Genomic DNA, 23,426 nt, shown 5'->3' with positions numbered 1-23,426 from the left:
GTCTGCAGCTGGACTCCGTACTGCAGACAGTGAGTGTCCTGGAGACAGTGATCCGGAGGGGCTTTGGTCCTGATGGAGGACAGGTGCTGTTCACACGGGACAAACGCTGCTGACACGCCACGGAACACGCATCCTCACAGCCCTGCGGACGTAGCGATACTTGCGCACAACTCTGGCGCTCCACGTCCATTCAAAAAGCCCCTCTAAAACCCGCTCCGGCTCTCAGGAAAAAAAACTGCAGCCCCAAATTCGCGCCATTCATTACAATCACAATTTAACACCCAAACGTTTTTTGACTACCTGAACCTACTATTTGGTTTTGAAGTATTGAAACCAAACCATATGATTTGAATGAAAAATACTTTAATAACCATGAAAAGCTGAATGTAAGAAGCGCTTAATTTCAAATAGGCTACATGTCATATTAAACAGCATATAAACACGAAATAGGTCAGCAGCCAGACAGGGAGCCTAAGAAGGAATGAAAATGAATTATTCATGCGATATTAAAAATGTTTCAAGGCTATAGCCTACAAAGAAATACATTGTGAAGCATTTACGAGTGCAACACACGGCTGGTAGGGAATCTGGGACATTAAGCGCTCAACATTTTAAGAACAGTTTGTTGTATTAAATCATTATAGTCTAAATTGTGCATATAAGCTGCGACACTTAGAATTAAAAACACATGAAATGAAAAATGCCTTATTAGGCTCAGTCTAGAGTTCCTTTGAATTCATTTTTAGAAACACCAGTTTGGCTAGTGGCTTCAGGCTCATGTGATGGTGCCTCTAGAGCAGGGAATATCCTCTCCAAGCTTGCAGAGCCACTGGGGATGGTAAACACCCCTTTGGCCACTCTTGACAGGCTGGGCAGGGATGCAGAGTTGTTATTTTTCTTCTATTGGTAGGCCTAAAGGTTTTTAGGCAAAATAACCCAATCCAAATGGAAAGCGCCTTGAAAGTTGGAATATGAAAATCAATTATTGCCTATTGTATAGATAATCTAACAAAAATGAAGGAAACTTTTATGAGATGAGATTGTTTTGTGTATGAATAATTTGCTACAATGAAACTTAATTAGCTACTCACCTCGTTCCTTTCTTTTAACATGTGCTCGTAGTAAGTACACCATCATGCTTTCGGGATATGTGTCATTTCCGATTCCGCAATGATTATTTAGTTGTGGACATTATATCACCACACTCCCTCTCTTGATCTTGGTCCTCATCTTTGTAAGTCACCTTGATTTTGCACCTGTGTGTTTTATCAGTTTCTTTACGAAAATATTTAGCACACCATGACAGTAGCTAAAGTAAGGGGATATAGCAGCACACAAGTAGACTACAAATGCATGCTGGGCCAGGAATGCTCGTGAAGTGAGTGCTATTGGAGCAAAATTGGAGCGGGCGAGAAGGCCGATGCTCTAGCGTTTGGTAGTCTCGCTCCGTGCTCCAGTCAAATTTGGCACGCTCCAGCTCCCGCTCCGCTCACATACTCTGACATAAACACACGTTCACACTTACAGTACTTTGTGAAATCTCAATCTCTGTGTGTGTGTGTGTAGGATGGTGGTGGAGTGTGTGAGGAGACACAGCTCGGTGACAGGAGACGGCTCCAAGACCTTCGTCCTGCTGCTCGCCTCATTGCTACGGGAGATACAGAAACACACCCGAGAAGCTCGCCGGGAAGGTGCCAAGCGTTTGGCTGAAGCTCTGCTGGCCTTCGGATTGGACGAGCTCAGTGATGTCATCACTGTTGGAGTGGCTCCACATGGCTCCTCCCTTTCAGACACACACCCCAGGACAGACAGACATACCCACTCTGTGCCACCTACTCAGTGCTTTCCTTCACACCCGGATCAGCCCTACTCATGCTGAAATCATAAGCCAAATGAACTGTGAGCTGATCTCCCATTGGAGTTGCCATGGCGACTTCGTAAACTAACACTTCCCTGCTCTGCACACAGCAGTATCAGGCTTCCCTATTGGCTGTTCCCGTCTGCTGGAGGGCCAGGTCATACATGCAGATTTCTCTACACCCCTCCCATTCCGCGACCATGGACCAATCAGGGCCCTTGTGGTGATGGAACCCCTGGAACCCAGCCTACTGATTGGTGGAACTGTACTGGAGCTGGGTGGGGCTAATAGAGGGATAGAAAGTGTGAGATCAGGGCGGGGGTTAGACAGTGTGTGTCACGTCTCTGCTCCTCTCATCAGTCAGACAGTCGGAGGCCTTCCAGGCTGCAGTGGGGAGGTATGGTGAGTGTGTGTGTGAAGACGACCTTACCTTGTTCTCTGTGCTCAGTGGAGCCCAGCCTGTCTCAGACTGGGCCGTGATTGCACAGGAACATGTTGCTACGGTTACCTTCTGCCAGCCACTGGTGCTGGGAGCTCACAGGTATGGTTACAGGATAGTTATGCGCGCACACACATACACACTATGCTAATTATGTGGTTTTCTCTATCTCCCAGGTTCGTCAATGTGGGGTTTCCTAAGGCAGAGGACAGGGGCAGACCCCACAGTCTGGTTGTGTGTGGACAGACAGAGGGCCAGACGGAACAGAGTGTATGTGCTGTACGAGATGCTCTACACATGCTACCTGGGGGCCCAAACACAGGACTAGAGCTACAGAAAGAACCGCTTACACACACACACACACACACACACACACACACACACACACACACACAGACGTGATGGAGCCTTGTTGTGTCATTTCCGTGGGCAGGACTTTTGACTTCCTGTTACACCACACCCTCCTACAGCACACACACGCACACTCCGTCAAACACAGACACGCACACTCCGTCAAACACAGACACGCACACTCTGTCAAACACAGACACGCACACTCTGTCAAACACAGACACGCACACTCCATCAAACACAGACACGCACACTCCGTCAAACACAGACACGCACACTCCGTCAAACACAGACACGCACACTCTGTCACACTTGGACACCCCTGCCGTCTCGGGGATGCTAGCAGAGGCCCTACTGAGTGTGCCCAGACAGATCTACTCCCACAATCCTCGGCGCTACCTTAAGGCTCTCGCACACACTCTCAGCTGCATACGTAACCATGGTAACTCTCCGGACCCGCCGGAGACAGTGCTGTTCTGGTAGCGGATGGTTCTAATATGGTCCAGGCTGACACTAGATCAGGGTCTATGTCTGGGTCAGGATCTGGGTCAGGGGTAAAGGAGGTGACGGTTTGGTCAAGCTCTGGCTCTAGTTCAGGTGTGGAGTCAGTGTCCTGTAAGTATCATCTGATCCTGGCTGTTCTACAGTGTCTCAGGAGTCTACTGTCTGTGGACACTGTACTACACGCTAATACCTCACACACCTGTCAGAGAGAAGAGGAGGAGGGTGACGACTGAGAACTCATACTTGATTTAGTTTCATTGTTCATCAAAAAAGTTTTGTATTCAATTCTTGAAAAAGTCATCTCCTTGTGTAGCATGTCTTTGCATATGAATTTCTGTGTTAATAAATCCGATTTGATTAAATGGTTATATTATGTTGTTACAGCGACTGAACAGTCTGTGTCCCTCATCGCCTCTCTGCTCCACTGTAGAGAACACACTCTGCCAAACCCTCCCTTAACTTCTAAGGAGGTCAGTTGCTGTATTTAGGTATCAATTAAAAATGGAATCTCCTTGTGAAATAATTGTTCACAGTGTAGGCCTACATAGGACAATTGTTATGCAAAAAGGAAAATACTATGCTAGACTGTCAATATGCATGACGGAATATTGGGAATAATGTACTGATGTGAATTTTGAGAATGGTAAAATCACAGAGTTTCTAAACATTCTGTACTTTCTGGTAAAACGACGCTCCCATTAGATGGAGTGGTGACTGATCTGATCACCGTTCTATTTCTATGATTCTGCGTGCGCAATCTCTAGACGGTTGGTTGTCATGGATACCTGGGTCACATGCGTGGGTTTCCTGAAGCCAGCAGCAAAATGAAACGAGCTAGCTAGCTAGCATTTTTACTGCCATTTTCATTCAGTTTTCATCAAAAGGCGGTAGCTAAGTTAGCAAGCTATAGCTAGCTACAGATGAACATACACTGAGAATGGGTATAACGCCAACAACATTTGTTGCAAAAGGCTGTGTTTGTGGACGTATTATTCAAGTGAGCTGTCAACCCTTACAAGCCTGAGCTGGAATATCATTTTTTTTATATTCAGAAAATAGCCACCGGTATTTTTATTTGCCTGACTCTTCAAAGACCGATTAGAAATGAGTATTGAAATCCCAGACGGATTGACGGAGCTGTTGCAAAGCTTTACAGTGGAAGTGTTGAGGAATCAGCCAGGAGACCTTCTGGACTTTGCCTTGCAGTATTTCATCCAGCTGAAGGAGAATCAGAGAGGATCCGCCTTTGACAATGCCCGAAATTCGGCTAACGGTCGACCTGGCGATAATGTTAGCAGTGGAAGGGCGGTCAATTTTGGCATGGAGGCAGTGCAAATTGATTCGGAAAATGAAGAAGAAGAAGATGATGATGAGGAATTCGTAGGTAGCTAACCTCACCGTTCTGCTAGAAAAGTCAGTACTGCCTGTGTGGTGCTGCTAACCTTGATAGCTAGCTAGCTAGCTAACGACGTTACGGTGGCAGCCACTGAGAAAGTCAAGCTCACTAACGTTTTGCTACTACTATAATATAGTTAGAATAGTCAGCCCAGCTGACGTTAGCTACTGACCATGTTACCATGAATCCCTCGTGGACAGAGGGAAGTGACAACTTTCGCGATAATTTTACTTCTGGGTAACAGATGCCAGGCCAAGAAAAGGCAATTGAACTCTAATCTCAAAGGGAAATGGCTATCTAGCTACCATCCCAAAACCTCGAGTAACCCCCATTGTTTACTTTGGCCGGCAGTGGAGTGGAAAGAATGTTCTGAAAGTGTCAGTGACTATCCTGACCTGTGTGAGCATCAGTAGCGTTAGCTAGCTAGATTCATTCCATGTTATCTAGCTAACGTTAGCTGAAAACAATCAACAGTGATTTTAGATCAGAATACTCTCTCTATATGTCAAGCCAGAACATTGTTACATGGTTATATCATAGTAAAAAATACCTCATCTTCATGTAACTTTTTTTATTAGCTCCAGTGATCAACAGATTCTTGAGAAGATCTTCAGGTAAGAAGGTTTGATATTCTAGCTATGTCCTTTGTATGTTGCATCCACAGAAGTACCCACTTTTTCAGTGTTTTCGACATAGTGACAGGAAATTACATCTGAAGTGTGTGTTTGATGGGCATAATGATATCCTCTCAGTGGCTGGGACTATTGATCCAGTCAGAGCAGCAATTGCTGCTGTCATCACTATCACATATGTTAATAATACTGTAGCAGGATCACACAAATGTCTGTCTGCTAGCCAGAGGGTTTTCAATGCACACAATACTCAAGTATCAGGAGCAGTCTAGAGTTCAGCTTGTTCACCTATAGAGACATGACAGGCTTAAACAATGCTGTGTGAAGTGGATTACACTGCAGATTGTGTCCACCTTGGTTTGGTGTGGTTGGAATCCTGAGTGAAATCTGAAGGAGGCACTCAAGTGTAATGTGATGACTCTTGTTCCTCTCCACAGTGTGTGCTGAAGCATTCAATCCTGATGAGGAGGAGGAGGACAAAGATCCCAGGGTAAAATCACTTAACCTCCATCACTATGGGGTTGACCTCTAACCTTTAACTTCAAGTTAGCTAATGATGTGATGCCGCTGGACCACTGCAAACCATCGTTGATCAAAACTGGTTTAGGTTGTGTATTTATCAGGAACAAAAGAACACTTCAGCATAGGAAGTCAGGTGCTGAGTGAAACAGGGTGGGAAGGAGATTAGATGACTGTCTGCACTCTGTACTTGAACCTGATACAGTAGCTATAATAATACATGCTAATTATGGCTCTGCTCTCTTCCAGATCACCCATCCTAAAACCGATGAGCAGAGGCACAGACTACAGGAGGCCTGCAAAAACATTCTACTGTTCAAAAATCTAGACCCGGTAAAGTGAAGTGGGTTGGAAAGACTAGGTTAAACAAATGCATTGAGGAAAAGTCAACAAATACTGTATATGGATGCTGTTGTTTGCCGTGTCACTGAAATATCTCTGTGTTTGTGTTAACAGGAGCAGATGTCCCAGGTACTGGATGCAATGTTTGAGATGTCAGTGGAGGCTGGTGAACACATTATAGACCAGGATGACGATGGGGACAACTTCTATGTTATCGAAAGGTAGGACTTCAGATTCATCAAGACATTGTAAACAGACTAGACAGTCTATACAGCACTTTTTGAGACCAGGGTCCGTATCCACAAAGTTTCTCAGAGTAGAAGGGCTGTTCTAGCATCAGCTTTGCCTTTTAGATCATAATGAATATGACTATATGGCCAGATCCTAGATCAACACGCCTACTCTGAGATGCTTTGCTGATACTGGCGATGATGGGTCTGAAATCGCAACCTATTTCCTGTATTATGCACTACTATTGGCCGGAGTTGGGTGCGATATAAGATTTCCCCATATAATAAATACTTATACAATTAATGAATGTATCATTATGATGTTGCCTTCTTTCCCAGAGGGACCTTTGACATCCTGATGAAAGCAGACAGAGTGGAGCGTGTGGTGGGTTCCTATGACAATCAGGGCAGTTTTGGCGAGCTTGCCCTGATGTACAATACACCCAGGGCTGCCACCATCATCGCCACCTCAGTGGGAGCCCTCTGGTGCATGGTAGGTTTAAGGCTTCAGGGTGAACCAGTGGATTGTACTGTAGCTGATATGGATGAGAGGATGTGTAGGTAGGCTGTTACATACTGTAGGTTTGAATGGAAGACTATGCCCCCCCCCGGTAGATTGTGGAGTGAATTACAGAAGTGATGCCTAAAGCAAAACATGCCAACACGCCCTGGGTTGTCTGAAGGCATCAGCCTACTCTCTTGAGATCATAATCTTAACCATTACGGGACAAAACGGTGAAACTGGCCCCAGATGAGTGTTGAAGCAACTTGATTACTGGAGTAACCATGGAATGTGGTGTTTGGTTGAAATGATCTGAGGCCTGGTATGTTGTATGTACTCTAGGACCGACTGACATTCAGGAGGATCATAGTAAAGAACAACCACAAGAAGAGGAAGATGTACGAGGCTTTCATCGAATCACTGCCCCTGCTCACATCCCTACAGGTAACAACTGTGATCTCTATAGGTTGTTATCGATAAACCTCTCAGTAAGGTGCAGAGCGTTCGATTTGCCTGCTGGGGGACAATGAGACCCCCAGCTCCGCTAAAACCATTGACAACTGCGTGCCATTTTCAAGGGATTGTCAAATAAATTACATTATTTGATTAAATAATAATCAGCTCCTGGAGAACAAATCAGAACTACTAATTTGGGATTATTCCATCCAAAACTGGAACATCTTGGAGAGTGATGCTGACTGAGTGACACTTGATAATGCATTAATAGCACAGTTCTAACACTTTGCATTCTATAGTATATACAATGCATAATGATATCCATCATAAGCACCTACACTACCGTTCAAAAGTTTGGGGTCACTTATAAATGTCCTTGTTTTTGAAAGAAAAGCACATTTTTTTGCCCATTAAAATAACATCAAATTGATCAGAAATACAGTGAAGACATTGTTAATGTTGTAAATGACTATTGTAGCTGCGGGTACTATTTACTATTTACTGAAACTGCCAGTTGAGGACTTGTGAGGCGCCTGTTTCTCAAACTAGACACTAATGTACTTGTCCTCTTGCTCAGTTGTGCACCGGGGCCTCCCACTCCTCTTTCTATTCTGGTTAGATCAAGTTTGACGAGTTCCCAGATGAAAGTTCTTTGTTTCTGGACATTTTGAGCCAATCAAACCCACAAATGCTGATGCTCCAGATACTCAACTAGTCTAAAGAAGGCCAGTTTTATTTTTTCTTTAATCAGAACAACAGATTTCAGCTGTGCTAACATAATTGCAAAAAGGGTTTTCTAATGATCAATTAGCCTTTTAAAATGATAAACTTGGATTAGCTAACACAACGTGCCATTGGAACACAGGAGTGATGGTTGCTGATAATGGGCCTCTGTACGTCTATGTAGATATTCCATAAAAATCAGCCGTTTCCAGCTACAATAGTCATTTACAATATTAACAATATCTACACTGTATTTCTGATCAATTTGATGTTATTTTAATGGACAAAAATGTTTGCTTTTCTTTCAAAAACAAGGCCATTTCTAAGTGACTCCAAACTTTTGAACGGTAGTGTATATCTACAGTACAAATGTGTTTATCTCGCATCTGTAGAGCATTATAACAGCTATCGCAACTGCTCTCTCTTGTCCTGACAGGTCTCTGAGAGGATGTGTGTGGTGGATGTTCTATCCTCCAAGACCTACACTGATGGAGAACAGATTATAGCGCAGGTAATTCTCTCTCTCATTATCCCTGTATTTGGAGGAAGTCCATGTAAAATGTAACGGGTGCTACTCAGATGACTAACTAACTGTTGTTGTTCTGCCAGGGGGCCACAGCTAACTGTTTCTACATAGTAGAATCTGGTCAGGTACAAATAACAATGAATACGAGCAAGGTAAGGCTACTCTATGCTTCTCGATGCTCTACCATTATTGGAACGGTTGATACGTATTCATGGACATGTTAATATGTCTGGAGTTAGTGTTAACAGGTTAAAATGGGCTGAAAGCACCGTTACCCAGCATGCCAATGGTACAGTTTGTTCTACTGAAAGCACTATGTGTCTGGTATTGTCTGACTGTCTGTTACACCCAGTTGAAAAAGGAGGAGGGAGAAGGGGTGGAAGAGGAGGTAGAGATTGCCATGTGCACCAGGGGACAGTACTTTGGAGAGCTGGCTCTGGTCACCAACAAGCCCCGGGCTGCTTCAGCGTACGCTGTAGGAAACGTCAAGTGTCTAGGTAAGTAGATAAAGACTGCAATCAGCTGGAGGAGCGCTGCACTCCAGGAATTGTATCATTGTCAATACTCATGCTCTCTAGTCTAGATGATATCCAATAGCCTTGCTACGTTAGCTGCAGCTGATATGGTTGTCCTTGTGTTTTTTTGTCTATGTTTGCGTCTGTGTGTGTTTGTGTGGTATTTGTGTGGTGTTTGTGTGTTCTAGTGATGGACGTGCAGGCGTTTGAGCGTCTGCTGGGCCCCTGCATGGACATCATGAAGAGGAACATCGTCAACTACGACGAGCAGCTGGCCGCGCTGTTCAGAAGTAACACTGGCATTCACGACAACGACACCGCGTGATAGAATACACTCGGCAAAGACAGCTGAGACATGATGTTTTTATAACAAGGGACTCCTAGACTCTCCTGAGGGGCCAAATACCCCTGGTACTGATCTGCTTTATTATCAGTCTGGTTTAACACACATCACCCACTATATTATTATTACAGTATTAGCAATCAGACCATTTTAGATAGAGGTTTGTTCATACTGCAAACTCATACTTCATATGAGATGAATCCCATTTGTATAGTTTTAGTATTTTGTATGATACATGAACATAGTGACCTTTTAGATTCATTCCTGGCCTTATATCCAAATGGTACATATTAAGACACACTTCTATCAGGTTTGTCTAATAGATGAAGTACGTTACGGCTTTTGATTCAAAATGAAACAAGATGGGGTCATCTATTGTCCAGCATTTAACCTTCCCTCACGGAAAAACACTTTAGAAAGACGTTGCTATTTTTGTTGTTGTTGCCTATAAATGTTACCACTAGCATATGAAATAAGATTATACTTGTTGTTTCTTATCTCCCAAGTGTATTAGCTACTTTTTTAGAGTAACATTTTAGTCAGGAACATGTTTGTCATATGAAATCAACAGTTTTTCCAGAACAAAAAAGCAACATAGAGCTGGTAGTGGTATATTTCAGTGTACCTTTCACTTGTAGTTGTCAACTTATTTTTGATTAAATTGAACAATGCATATTGTACTTGAAGTTTAATAGTGCTATAGTCCTAAGTTAAGCATTTATGATCTAGTTGGTAAAGAGCATCAGTAGCCAATTATTTGTTAAACTAACGTATTATATTTGTTAAATCAAATGGGACATTGACACAACTTGGTGCTCTGTAGCAAAAAAAAAGGCTGTATTTCCTGACAAATCCATATGTGAAGTTGGTCTAAACAGAACCAATTAATTAATGGACTGTGTTGCTTACTTCATTTTATTTTTTACTAGTTATTGTGTTATAAGCTGTTAATAAATTGTCAGAGGATGTTTCTTTGACACGGTGTCTTTTCCCATGTGAATTTTGATGTATCAGTGGGTGTTTTGGAGTGCTGATTTTCAGCTCAATATTTCCAACCGGTTAAACAGACATAGGGTGTCTTCATAAGGGAAATATCAGATAGGGAAATTTGCTCAGCATTTTGCATATTGCTGCTAAACCTACGTTTGATACATAGTCTCTTTGGTACAGTCTGTTTAAAAAAAGAAAATATTTGTTGTTTTTGTCATTCACGCACTGCTCTCCTTAATAGCTTAGTACCGTATTTGCCTTTTTGAACCAGAGATTTCATAAGTGTCATTATTTTAACCTGCCAATACATTGTCAGATAGATGTTCAACCTCCAATGCAAGTAAATCTCTAAACCAGTTTTATCAGTCAACTGAAAGGATTTATCTTGCCTACCTCTGCACATAATTACCTATGCCAACAACAGGTATCTGCCATTCCTTGTTTCATGGTGTTAATGTTTGTGTTCTGTGTGTAAAAACAGAGTTCAATTTGTTTCATTGAATCTCTTTTTAAGTTTCCACTCTGACACTTGCTTTGCAGTTTCCCCTTTTTCTTGTAATGTTGTTACAATACGCCTAATTTCCTCAGTATTTTCAGTATCTTAACTGTTATTTGAATTTCCATTGCAATAAACTTAGGTTTTGTATAAATAATTGAACATTTGCATTTTTTACTGTTGGAAAACCTTTTTAAAACGTATCTGGTGTGTATATTACACAGGTAAAAGCAAACAGCAAATGCATGCATGTTTACAAACCTTTACCAAAGACAGTCTGTGCCTTTATTTTTGATTATGGCTTTGTCTGCCAGGCCTTGACATTGTAGTCAAAACTGTTACCAAACCTCATACAGTATAAAAACTACAATAGCTAGTTGCACAAAGTCGTCCAATTAGAGCCATCTGAGAGATGAGGGACATGAATTACAGCCAAAAGGAACAGCGCAAACAAATATGAGAGTGTATTTACTTAGAGTATAACCAATTACCGAGAGAGAAGCCATAGATTGACGTCTGAAGCCACCAATAATGTTTGCGAAAAAGAATAATATTTATCTCTCACTTCTCGTTGATGGCGACTGTTTTGGTGAGTTGCAAAGAAAGTTTATTAGAAATACTGTCGACAAAGAGTTTATTTCAACGAAATTAATAAATAAATAGCAGAATCTTACAGGTGCATAGGAAAAAGGCGAAGTTGGGATTGACTTCTTCAGTTTCGAATGACATGTCAGATCGGTAACAAATTTCATTGTTGGCGTTTAGTTTTCTTACCAGCTTGAGCAAGAGACGAATGCATAGGCTCTTTCATTCTTTCATTTCATTGTATACAAATATTAACATTTGCTCCTCGTGACATGTTTTAGTATTTTCTGCTTCCGCATATAGCACAAGATCCAATACTTGTCGATTTTTAAACTGTGTTTTCTGTCAGCTCGACACTTCTGTGTTTTGACTAAGCCTTGGCCAAATTAGGTTGCGTTTTCCAAATCAATGGGATCGTGTATTACTATGTAAGTATTTCGTTGTAAACCAAATCACTCGGCAGTAATATAGTTAGCTGTCGATGCTGGGTATAACTATTTGTGAGATATTTTCGTGATTTTAACTTAAGCGAGTGAGTTATCGTCCTTTCACCGTATTGAATGAATGAGCGCAAATGCGCATGCGCGATGTCCTGAACGTTTATAAACAAGGCCTGCATCACATGACGCTGTTGCGAAATTGAATGGGAAAAGTTATCTCTCTAATTTTAATCATTATGATTATACGTTGTTAAAACAATTATATGAGTGTTACTTTTTTTGTGACAGCTGCTTTCAATTTCCAACACAAATGTTGACAAATGGCATAGGCGTAATTTTTTCTGCATAAGAAAAATCCCCCAGGCCCCCATCCTTCCCTTCCTCATCGCACCCCCTTTTTTCCCACTTCAACGCTCCTTTTCAATGTTGTACACCAGGGTACACTGTCCCGCGAATGTCCCGTAAAATCATCCTATTGTCCCCCATTTGGGTATTTTAAATGTGCTCACATTCAACAACTGTGTTAATAAAACGTTAATGAATGAATGGATGGTGTGTGTGTGTTTGTTTCCAGTCAGATGACCTAAAGAAGCATTATAACATGGTGTGGGAAATGAAGAGTCCCCTGAGCAGCAGCAGTAGTATGTTGGATATCACAGGGCCAGGTCCAGAGGCAAGTAGAGAACAGGGCTTGGACCTGCTCCAGTGTGAAGAACACCTGCCCTCCTCCCCCGGAGGCCCCACCAGTGACAGCCACATGGAATACGGTAATCATAAGCCAATGTCATGTTTATGATGTGATTATAGATGCTTTATACAGGTAAATAATATGGTAAATCATTACCATACTTTTAAATTATAAAGCACCTTTTGTACATCATTAAGCAGCGTGATACAAATACATCATTCCTGATTTACTGTGATACATGCTTTTAGATCTCTGTTCATTCTAGCTATTCTGTTACATATTTAACCCCTTGAAGGAATTCTGATCAACCTAGTTATTATATTTCTGTAATTTCCCCTTAGATGACCTCCCGGAGCTGGAGGAGGTGGAGGAGGACCAGACAGCCCCCACCGTGTTTCAGGTGGGGGCAGGGGTGTCCCATCAGGAACGTGACGGACACACACACACTCATACGGCCGGGCCCCTGGACACACACTGGCTCACACAGCTAGCTCACATCGCCACAGGCCCCCAGAGTCCCCTGCTACAGAGATCCACTCAGGTCGTCAGGTAGGGCTGTTACTGTACCACACACACCTGCTCCCGTTTTAATACTTCATAACTGTCCATTTCTAACTACCCCAGGTCAACTCCCGTCCACATCTTTGGCACCAGTAGTAACCTCCATTCCTACGCACGGCCTCCCCACACCCGGCCTCCCCTGCCCTCTAGAGGCCAACACAGGGAGCGCAGCAGGCGAGTCAGGGTAAGAGCTGTTATTTTTTCTTTTATTTTATTTAGGCATGTCAGTTAAGAACTAGGCATGTCAGTTAAGAACAAATTCTTATTTACAATGATGGCCTACCCCGGCCAAACCATGACGACGCTGGGCCAATTGTGCGCCGCCCTCTGGGACTACCAATCACGGCCGGATGTGATTCAGCCTGGATTCAAACCAGGGACTGTAGTGTCGCCTCTTGCACCGAGATGCAGTGCCTTAGACCACTGCGCCAATCGGGAGCACGTAATGCTACACTAGATTCATGATGCACTGGTGGCAACACTGGACCAGTGCAGCAAACGCACTGCTTTTACTGAGAATATTAAGTCAATTATACAATTTCAAGTCGATCGTCTTTCCCCATGAATTAGAAATATGGAGTTGTTTGAGAATATAAGTGAAAGTTAGCTAGCTAACTAACTGATCCTGGCTTGGTTTCTCTCCTCTCTACAGGTCAGCAGTGAGTGTGAGTCTGCTGTGTCCTGTCACTCCTATGTGTCTGATGACGAGGACATGGGCTGGAGCCACTCCTGGCCACCTACTGCCTGGCACTGCTTCCTCAAAGGTACAATGTATATATATATATATGCACTTATCGGCCAGTTTATTAGCTACGTCACCCCTTTTATGAAAATGGATTGCCCCTACAGACAGTGAGTCATGTGGCTGTGGCTTGCTATATAAAGCAGGCAGACCGATATCGAGGCATTCAGTTAGAATGAGCAAAACGAGTGACCATATCAACTTTGAGCATGGCATGATCGTCACTGTTAGTGTCTCAGAATCGGCCGCCCTCCTGGGCTTTTCAAGCACGACAGTGTCTAAGGTTTACCGAGAATGGTGCGACAAACAAAAAACATCCAATCAGCAGCAGCCCTGATGGCGAAAACAACTTGTTGATGAGAGAGGTCGAAGGAGAATGGTAAGAGTCTTGCAAGCTAACAGGTAGACGCAAACAGACAAATCATTTGCAGTGCAACAGTGGTGTGCAGAACGGCATCTCAGAACGCACAACTCGTCGATACTTGTCACGGATGGGCTATTGCAGCAGACGGCCACACCGGGTTCCGCTCCTGTCAGATAAAAACACGAAGAAGTGGCTCCGGCGGGCACGCGATCATACTGGACAACTGAGGAGTGGAAACACATCGCCTGGCTCGACGAATCCCGGTCACTGTTGCGTAAGCAGCATGAGTCCATGGACACATCCTGCCTGGTGTCAACGGTACAGGCTGGTGGTGTACTGGTGTAGGGAATGTTTTCCTGGTACACGTTAGATCCCTTGATACCAATTGGGCATGGGTTCTACAAGCGTTTCCGACACCTTGTTGAATCCATGCCCGAAGAATTCAGGATGTACTTAATAAACGGGTCACTGACTGTATATGTCTATGTGATCACTCCCGGGACCGAACGCCTGACCTTGTTGTGTAATGACCATTAATCCATTTTCTATACATTTCTTCCTGTGTCCTCAGGCACTCGTCTGCGGTTCCATAAGGGTTCTAGTGTGGAGTGGCAGGATGCTGAGGAACTGGTGTCAGACGAAGACTCAGACGATGAGGCAGAGGCTATAACCCACCCCCTGAAGGTGCAGTACATACTTATTTAGAGGCAATATCACATCCCCTGAAGGTACAATAATGCCTAGCTCAGTGGACTAATGAGTTCCTGAGTAACACAGTTTAACTGAAATTCTTTAATATGGTCTCCTATCATCTCCTATCTCCCTATGAGCCCCTTGTGAGTAAAGTTCCCCATCAATGACTCTGTTGTGTCTTGTCCTCAGGGCTATGGTCGTGAGGGCCTGAGGCTGGTGTCCCACACAGAGAGCCGGGCGTTCGGCCAGTCCGTCCTCAAGCTGACCTTTGACCCAGGTGCCTGTGGGGAGTGGCTTCTGTCTGCTGAGTGTCAGCTGGACCACCCGTTCTACGTCAGAAACAAAGGTAGGAGGCCTGGGTGTGTGTGGGTGATGTGTGTGTAACGTATGTAAAGTATAAGGTGTATGTGTGTAACGTGTGTTTTTTCTAACGTGCGTGTTCTTGCGGCAGGCTGGTCGTCGTTCTACCCCAGTCTGACTGTGGTGCAGTATGGGATCCCGTGCTATGAGGTGATGGTGGGAGACGTGTGTCTGCCTCCTGGACACAGAGATGCCGTCCACACTGACGACTCCCTGGTGTTCGACACATTCAGGAGGTAAAACCCCTCAGCATTAGTTCAATAGCGGTAGTAGTGTCCATTCGGTACTTTACAACGCGTGTGGGACACGCTGGGTTTTAACCGCGGCTCAAGACTGTGTTAGTCCCCCCGAGCTAAAGCCTCTAGGATCTCAGTGTGTGACTCTTCTTTGTGTTCATGTGTTTTTCACATCAGTTATGACTTCACTCCCCTGGACTCGTCGGCGGTGTACGTTCTGAGCAGCATGGCCCGGCAGCGTAGGAACTCCCAGTCCGGCGGGGGCGCCGTCGGCCCTGACCAAGACACACACCGCAACAAGCCAATTAAGAGCCAGCAGGACTTGGGAGCAGCCGGCGGGGCTTCGCCCACAAAGTGCAAGCGGCCAATGAATGCATTCATGCTATTCGCAAAGAAGTTCAGGTTGGAGTACACCCAGATGTACCCTGGGAAGGACAACAGGTGTGTGTGTGCGCATTTGTATGTGCAAAACAAATCCCCAAATTCCCTGGACTAATCAATCAAGTGAATGTAACACATTATTGTGTGTGTGTGTGTGTGTGTGTGTGTGTGTGTGTGTGTGTGTGTGTGTGTGTGTGTGTGTGTGTGTGTGTGTGTGTGTGCGCTGCCCTCAGAGCGATCAGTGTGATCCTGGGAGAGAAGTGGAAGAAGTTGCGAGGAGAGGAGAGGAGGATGTACACCATGGAGGCCAAGGCTCTGGCTGACGAGCAGAAGAGACTCAACCCTGACTGCTGGAAACGCAAGAGAACCAACTCAGTGAGGAGAGGACACACACACACACACACACACACACACACACACACACACATCCTATGAAGCCTCTTGCATGGTGGTCATTTTAATATCAGCCCCTTGGAACTGTTCCCAACCTTTCCTCTCTCTTTATCTTGTTCTCCGTTACAGGGTTCCCAGGGGAACTAAGAGGCGCAGACACACGAGAGAGGGATGAGGCAGATGACAGGAGAAAAGAGAGGGAGGCGATGGAGGGGAGGGCAAACCGAGAAGAGGGGTGTATGGGGGGAGGCAGTACATGCTCAAACCAGCAACCACTCCTGAGCTGAGGAAACAGCGCACGCGCGCACACACACACACACACACACACACACTTTAGAGCCAGCTACACTTCCTGTGACGTTACTCTGCTGTGATTCGGGGTATGCTTGCTTTCTAAACAAATAAGATTATATATATAGATATATACAGTATATATAATATACTAACTGTGCTTGAATATAAGATATTTTTTTAATGTCCGACTTGCCTTAATCTTCCAAAGCAAGAATGTATTCTTTTTAAATCATTTTGATTAATTTCAGGTCATTTCATACCTTATAGCTTGAAAAACATGAGCCCATGTGGTGCTGTAGAGTAGGAAAAAGGGAGGTGAAAACTAAATGTCTATTTTTCAACCAGAGATCAGTCTAGGCAATTCAAAAAATGCTTCCGATTATTCTTATGCCTATATTTGTATAACTCGATATATTATTGCACAAAAATATTTTTTTTGTTGACTTTGTACATGCAGAGGGGAAGGGAGGGAGGGAGGGGTGGGTTATGTGCTTAACCTTGATTCTTGCTGTATTCCAAATGGACACCTACCCCTTAGGCACTTCAAAACTACACTCAAAAACTATCTTTTGGTATTTGTTACATTAGTCCATAGTTGATACCAAAATGTTTGCAGTTTTCAAGATATTGGACTTTCAAGAAGCAAAGTGTCACTTGACACATCATAGCTTTTGATGAGATGTTGCCTTTAAAGCAGATCTTATTTATTCATCTCATATCTACACTAGTGTCTAGTGGGTAGGGGTTGGTTTGGAACTGGGCATATCTCACCCGGGTCAAGTGCACTGGGTGTGTGACAAACGAATAGGCCATATAATAACGATGTATTCTATTATAATGATGTTAACATACCTATGGGACGGCCATGCATACTCTCACTGCAATTATGCACTACATACACTTTATCTTCTGTATGACGGATATGTGTTGTGTACATCAATATGTAACGTATAATTCAAGTATAGCTATATGCAAGTATAATTTCTGACTCAATCTCAGTTTAACTATCGAGATTGTGAAATTGATTCGATTAGTTTATTTATTTCTCTTCATCAATAATGTACAGGTCCTCCTGAAACGTGTACCCACAATGCTCTTGTATTATAGTATAAATAAAAGCATGGATCGAAACTTTTCTTTAAAGAGTTTCATTGGGGTAAAGGAAAGACTACTGAGACGACGACGAGAGTTTGTTGTGATAGTAAATGACCAGGTTAAGGTTTAGAGAACATTTTTACTCATCCTGTTCAAATGTACAGTGCTGTTTCTAATAATCTTATGACTACTGAAAAGTCCAAACTTTATAATGTTAAAAAAGATCAAAACATAAGAAATAAGTATTATCGATATTTGAACTAAATGATCAACACAGTAATATCCCCCCCCCCCCCCCCCGATGAAAATAAACAGCAACAATGTTTGTAAATGGCTAGAAAGCCAACTTCATAGTAAAATATCAAATCTAGATGTATAAATACATTTGGCCTTTTGATAGTGGTCAATTATTATTATTTACATAATATGAGATAATATTATAGAATTTCACCTTTCCAACTGATCATCTCTTATTCTACATGTTTAACACCAGTATTTACACAAGTCATCCACAAGAGCGAGAAGAAACATACAGTAGATAGAGTGACAGAATATAGGAAGGATTGAAGTCATTCATCCCGTTGAAGTAATTACATACAAATAAGACGTTTCAAAGGGATAGATCGTTAAATCAAATAACTCAAAAACTTTAACAAACTTTAAACAAGACAGTGGTCACCTTTAAAAAAAAGAGTACAGAACATTTGGCATTAGTCACAAAGACATAGTATCAAAACAGTTTGAAAGTACAACATGAATTACAAAAGGCACAGAATACCAGACCCCTAGCAGCCAGTTGCAACGTGTGGTCATACATGACAAACAGTATGTTTTATTCTGATAATTGGATGCATAATCTCATATATTTTGTAGCCAGCTAAGCCTATGAATCACAATCCACTAGTTGCTAGCTCACGTTGCAAACGACTGGTACAAAAAAGGCAATATTCTCTCTCTCTCTCTCTCTCTCTCTCTCTCTCTCTCTCTCTCTCTCTCTCTCTCTCTCTCTCTCTCTCTCTCTCTCTCTCTCTCTCTCTCTCTCTCTCTCAACATAGAGCACAGTGTATTTTCCAGAGTGTGTGGTGCTCCTTGTAGTGTGTGTATGCGTGTGTGTCTCTGTGTGTTAGAGGTTACATGAGGGACTCCAGGCTCTCTGCTGCAGTGGTGGCCCCCAGGAGAACAGAACCGTTGGTCTCAGGGGACTGTAGGGCCCTCTGGTCTTCCTGGCCGTCCACCAGACTCAACACGGCCCTGTACATTAACTGGTACTGCTCCTAGGAGTGGAGCGATGATAGACAGAGTCAGTAAAGGGCTCAGCTCCCCTGAATGAGACGTTAGCTCCCCTAAATGCAGCAAAAGTCCCCAATTTTTTGTTGTTGTTGGGGGGGGGGGTCTCTAAATAATGCTAATTTATCCATTCTTCAACTTTTTTGATCACGCTTCACCATCTGGCAGTCCAACGGACGAATCTGGGTTCAGCGGATGCCAGGAGAATACCTGCCAGAATGCATAGTGCCCACTGTAAAGTTTGGTGGAGGAGGCATAATGTTCTGGGGCTGTTTTTATGGTTTAGGCTTAGGCTTAGTGGGGGGTAAATGCAAGTTTACCCACCTTTTTCATAAAAATGCATTGAAAGTATAGGGAGCGTTACTTTTTTCACCGCGACCGGCAATCAGAGTTTACTCACCTTTTATTTATTTTTTACAAGTACACACTGGCTACCGGTTGGCCTATTTCAAGTTCATAGTCAATACACATTATAGCCTAGTCTTGTAAGTTGACCTTGTGTGTAAGGCCTACTATCCCGTTTTTTCCAGGACAGTTTCAGCCTAATTTTAGGTGTCCTGACTTTTTAGGCTACAAAAAAGGTCAATTTGTCAGCAAGACGCATCAATTATTGTAGACCTAATCAATGGCAATCGCTGGATGTCATTAGGCACACTTTTTGGTGCTGGAAATATTTTGGAGTGGACAAACATGCCCAGGTAGCCTACTTTTGAAGTTATTTGTTTGACAAAATTTGATCAGTTGAAAATATCATGACTGGTTGTGTTCATGCCACATTAAAAGTTAACTAATTTTACTGTTTAAATTACGTCTTTATTATTAGGCCAACGCAAGCGCATGCACTCAATAGAGACCCCCCAAATGTCATGGTGTAATTCGCACTCTGGCCAGGTGTGTGTGAGAGCTATTTGTGAACAGTGTGTGAGTGAGCTAACTGTGTATGGTGTGCAGGTGTGTGTATAAGCTAACTTAGTGAGCTATGTGAGCTGTTTGTGTAAGGTGTGTGTATGTGTGTGTGTGTGTGTGTGTGTGTGTGCATGTGTGTGCAACCTGGACTCAGGGGTAGGCGTAACATTGTAAACTAAAATCCGTCAGACCCAAATGAGTGTGATATGTTCCGTTTGGTATGGTATGTATTCATTTGTGGATGTCCATAATCCATTTGTTATTATATGTTATGAATGATAATTTATATGATATGTTACAAATTATAATTTGTATGATATGTTACGAATTGCATTTCGTACAATATGTTACGAATTTGTGTTTACATATGATATGTTACAAATTCCAATTTGTTGTGGCTCATGTTAGCGAATTACAATTCATATGATATGTTGTGAATTGCAATTAGTACAATATATTACGAATTTGCAATACGCATGATATGTTACGAATTACAATTAGTTGTGGCTAACGTTAGCTCGGTTGCTAATGCCAACATTAGCTAGGTTGCTAACATTAGCTAGGCTAGTCGTAAATGGTTAGGTTTAAGGTTAGGTTTAAGAGTTAGGTTAAAGTGTTAAGTTTAGGGTTTGGGTAAGGGTTAGCTAACATGCTAAGTAGTTGCAAAGTAGCTAAAAAGTACAAAGAGTTGCAAAGTTGCTAAACATGTCTGTGATGAGATTTAAAAACGCAACCTTTGGGTTGATAGACGTTCGCGTAATACGACCACCCATCCACCCCGACCAACACCTGTCTTTTTTTTTGCCTAAGTAACCTTCTGTCTTATGTAAACATACCAAACGTAACAAATCATACTAATTTGAATGTCCCGAATTTTCGTTTACTATGTTACGTCTAGTCTATATAATCAGCCTGGTGTGAGTATGTATGTGTCTATGTTTGAGCTGTGCTATGTTCTCTGCGTTTCTGTGTTGTGTGTGTGCTGTTCCAGGACATACCATGTCGTTGAAGACACCAGGCCTCATGAGGTTGGTCATGCGTGCAACCTGGTACACATCCACAGAGCCCTGCTGCTCCAGCTGCTTTGCCAGGGTGGTGAGGGCACAGAACAGCCCCGCCATCGAGCCACCCAGTCTAACACAGACACAGACAGGGGAAAATATGCTTTGAACCAATTACAGAAACAACACCCAAGTCTTTGTCTCAAACACAGAATGAACCAACTACTCCTGGAACAAAAAGCACTTTACAGTGAGGGAAAAAAGTATTTAATCCCCTGCTGATTTTGTACATTTGCCCATTGACAAAGAAATGATCAGTCTATAATTTTAATGGTAGGTTTATTTGAACAGTGAGAGACAGAATAACAACAAAAAAATCCAGAAAAACGCAAGTCAAAAATGTTATAAATTGATTTGCATTTTAAATAAGTATTTGACCCCCTCTCAATCAGAAAGATTTCTGGCTCCCAGGTGTCTTTTATACAGGTAATGAGCTGAGATTAGGAGCACACTCTTAAAGGGAGTGCTCCTAATCTCAGTTTGTTACCTGTATAAAAGACACCTGTCCACAGAAGCAATCAATCAATTAGATTCCAAACTCTCCACCATGGCCAAGACCAAAGAGCTCTCCAAGGATGTCAGGGACAAGATTGTAGACCTAAACAAGGCTGGAATGGGCTACAAGACCATCGCCAAGCAGCTTGGTGAGAAAGTGACAACAGTTGGTGCAATTATTCGCAAATGGAAGAAACACAAAATAACTGTCACTCTCCCTCGGCCTGGGGCTCCATGCAAGATCTCACCTCGTGGAGTTGCAATGATCATGAGAACGGTGAGGAATCAGCCGAGAACTACACGGGAGGATCTTGTCAATGATCTCAAGGTAGCTGGGACCATAGTCACCAAGAAAACAATTGGTAACACACTACGCCGTGAAGGACTGAAATCCTGCAGCGCCCGCAAGGTCCCCCTGCTCAAGAAAGCACATATACATGCCCATCTGAAGTTTGCCAATGAACATCTGAATGATTCAGAGGACAACTGGGTGAAAGTGTTGTGGTCAGATGAGACCAAAATGGAGCTCTTTGGCATCAACTCAACTCACCGTGTTTGGAGGAGGAGGAATGCTGCCTATGACCCCAAGAACACCATCCCCACCGTCAAACATGGAGGTGGAAACATTATGCTTTGGGGGTGTTTTTCTGCTAAGGGGACAGGACAACTTCACCGCATCAAAGGGACGATGGACGGCGCCATGTACCGTCAAATCTTGGGTGAGAACCTCCTTCCTTCAGCCAGGGCATTGAAAATGGGTCGTGGATGGGTATTCCAGCATGACAATGACCCAAAACACACGGCCAAGGCAACAAAGGAGTGGCTCAAGAAGAAGCACATTAAGGTCCTGGAGTGGCCTAGCCAGTCTCCAGACCTTAATCCCATAGAAAATCTGTGGAGGGAGCTGAAGGTTCGAGTTGCCAAACGTCAGCCTCGAAACCTTAATGACTTGGAGAAGATCTGCAAAGAGGAGTGTGACAAAATCCCTCCTGAGATGTGTGCAAACCTGGTGGCCAACTACAAGAAACGTCTGAGCTCTGTGATTGCCAACAAGGGTTTTGCCACCAAGTACTAAGTCATGTTTTGCAGAGGGGTCAAATACTTATTTCCCTCATTAAAATGCAAATCAATTTATAACATTTTTGACATGCGTTTTTCTGGATTCTTTTGTTGTTATTCTGTCTCTCACTGTTCAGATAAACCTACCATTAAAATTATAGACTGATCATTTCTTTGTCAGTGGGCAAACGTACAAAATCAGCAGGGGATCAAATACTTTTTTCTCTCACTGTATATGGTGAATCAGTGAAATCAGTTCCCATCAGTGAGTTAACACACTCTTCAAATAACATTCCTCGCACCTTATCAGCCCTTAGCTGACCTCCCAACCCCAGAGAACATAGAGGGAACAGAGAAGACTTGAGGAACAGAGGAGAGCAGTATCTCACCGGTCATGTACGACTATGGTTCCTTCTCTCTGTCTGCTGTCCTCTGTGATAATGTTGAGCAGCTGGAAGGTGCCGCCGACCGGACTGTCTGGGTTGGGCCAGCAGGGGGACATGTACTGACGCACCTCCAGGACATAGTTATCCTGGGGAAAGAGAGAGTGAGGAGTGTGGGCGTGTGTATGTGTAGTTCTTGTTTGTGTGTGGTCCTCATTTGTGTGTGTGTGTGTGTCTAGTTTGATCTGTGTGCGTGGTTTGATCTCTCCCAGCTAGCACATTTGGTTCCTTGGAAGTTGTGGGAATGTATGTTTTTGCTTTCACATTGGTTGTGGGAACAAAGCCACATGCTTCCTGACCGGTAAAATTGAACGTTTTTTAAACGTTCTGAGAACAGACGTGAAAATGTTGGCTGTTCTGGGAATGTTTATTTTTAGTTTGCAGCCAGGGAGGCTCTGAGAGCGTTTCACTCTGGTTCCTTGAATGTTTCCCTGGAAGGTTTTATTAACCGTCTGAGAAATGAAATTATAGGGTATTTGGAGGTTTTTTAATAACTTCCTTAAAAATGTTCACTGAATGTT

At 43.2% G+C, this 23,426-nt stretch overlaps 3 protein-coding genes and 1 long non-coding RNA gene across 6 annotated transcripts in view; 2 read left to right on the top strand and 2 right to left on the bottom strand.

The window, feature by feature from the left end:
• Window positions 1–346: 346 nt before the first annotated feature.
• Window positions 347–1,263, bottom strand: LOC115198745 (uncharacterized). Its single transcript, XR_003879288.1, has 2 exons — window positions 1,092–1,263; window positions 347–956 (listed from the first exon to the last, which is right to left on the bottom strand). It is a non-coding gene; the product is annotated as an uncharacterized LOC115198745 (long non-coding RNA).
• Window positions 1,264–3,934: 2,671 nt separating this feature from the next.
• Window positions 3,935–10,979, top strand: LOC115198744 (cAMP-dependent protein kinase type II-beta regulatory subunit). The gene is made up of 11 exons (XM_029760983.1): window positions 3,935–4,536; window positions 5,127–5,162; window positions 5,618–5,670; window positions 5,949–6,032; window positions 6,156–6,262; window positions 6,611–6,764; window positions 7,116–7,217; window positions 8,389–8,463; window positions 8,562–8,630; window positions 8,831–8,975; window positions 9,182–10,979. Exons 1-11 carry the CDS (start codon window positions 4,257–4,259, stop codon window positions 9,316–9,318), a joined length of 1,242 nt encoding a protein of 413 aa, XP_029616843.1. The 5' UTR covers window positions 3,935–4,256; the 3' UTR covers window positions 9,319–10,979.
• A 403-nt stretch (window positions 10,980–11,382) lies between these two features.
• Window positions 11,383–17,690, top strand: LOC115198743 (HMG box-containing protein 1). Of its 2 annotated transcripts, none has more exons than XM_029760981.1 (11): window positions 11,383–11,411; window positions 12,422–12,614; window positions 12,877–13,084; window positions 13,160–13,280; window positions 13,749–13,860; window positions 14,774–14,886; window positions 15,085–15,241; window positions 15,347–15,491; window positions 15,669–15,932; window positions 16,106–16,247; window positions 16,395–17,690. In XM_029760981.1, the coding sequence occupies exons 1-11, from the start codon at window positions 11,397–11,399 to the stop codon at window positions 16,410–16,412; spliced, it is 1,488 nt and encodes a 495-aa protein (XP_029616841.1). In that variant the 5' UTR covers window positions 11,383–11,396; the 3' UTR covers window positions 16,413–17,690. The 2 variants fall into 2 exon arrangements, with proteins under 2 accessions (XP_029616841.1, XP_029616842.1); XM_029760982.1 differs by lacking the exon at window positions 11,383–11,411 and adding an exon at window positions 11,818–11,835.
• Window positions 17,691–17,774: 84 nt separating this feature from the next.
• LOC115198742 (receptor-type tyrosine-protein phosphatase zeta-like) overlaps window positions 17,775–23,426 on the bottom strand; it is a 51,919-nt gene continuing 46,267 nt past the window's right edge. For both annotated transcript variants that reach the window (XM_029760978.1, XM_029760980.1), the window contains 3 exons: window positions 22,852–22,994; window positions 20,846–20,981; window positions 17,775–18,928 (listed from right to left, as the gene is read on the bottom strand). In XM_029760978.1, the coding sequence (XP_029616838.1) occupies window positions 18,785–18,928; window positions 20,846–20,981; window positions 22,852–22,994 (423 nt within the window). In that variant the 3' untranslated portion in view covers window positions 17,775–18,784. The remainder of the gene's footprint in view (window positions 18,929–20,845; window positions 20,982–22,851; window positions 22,995–23,426) is intronic.

Source organism: Salmo trutta, chromosome 8 (assembly GCF_901001165.1).
Source record: "Salmo trutta chromosome 8, fSalTru1.1, whole genome shotgun sequence".
Classification (NCBI taxonomy): Eukaryota; Metazoa; Chordata; class Actinopteri; order Salmoniformes; family Salmonidae; genus Salmo; species Salmo trutta.
This window is presented reverse-complemented; position numbering and strand designations above follow the sequence as displayed.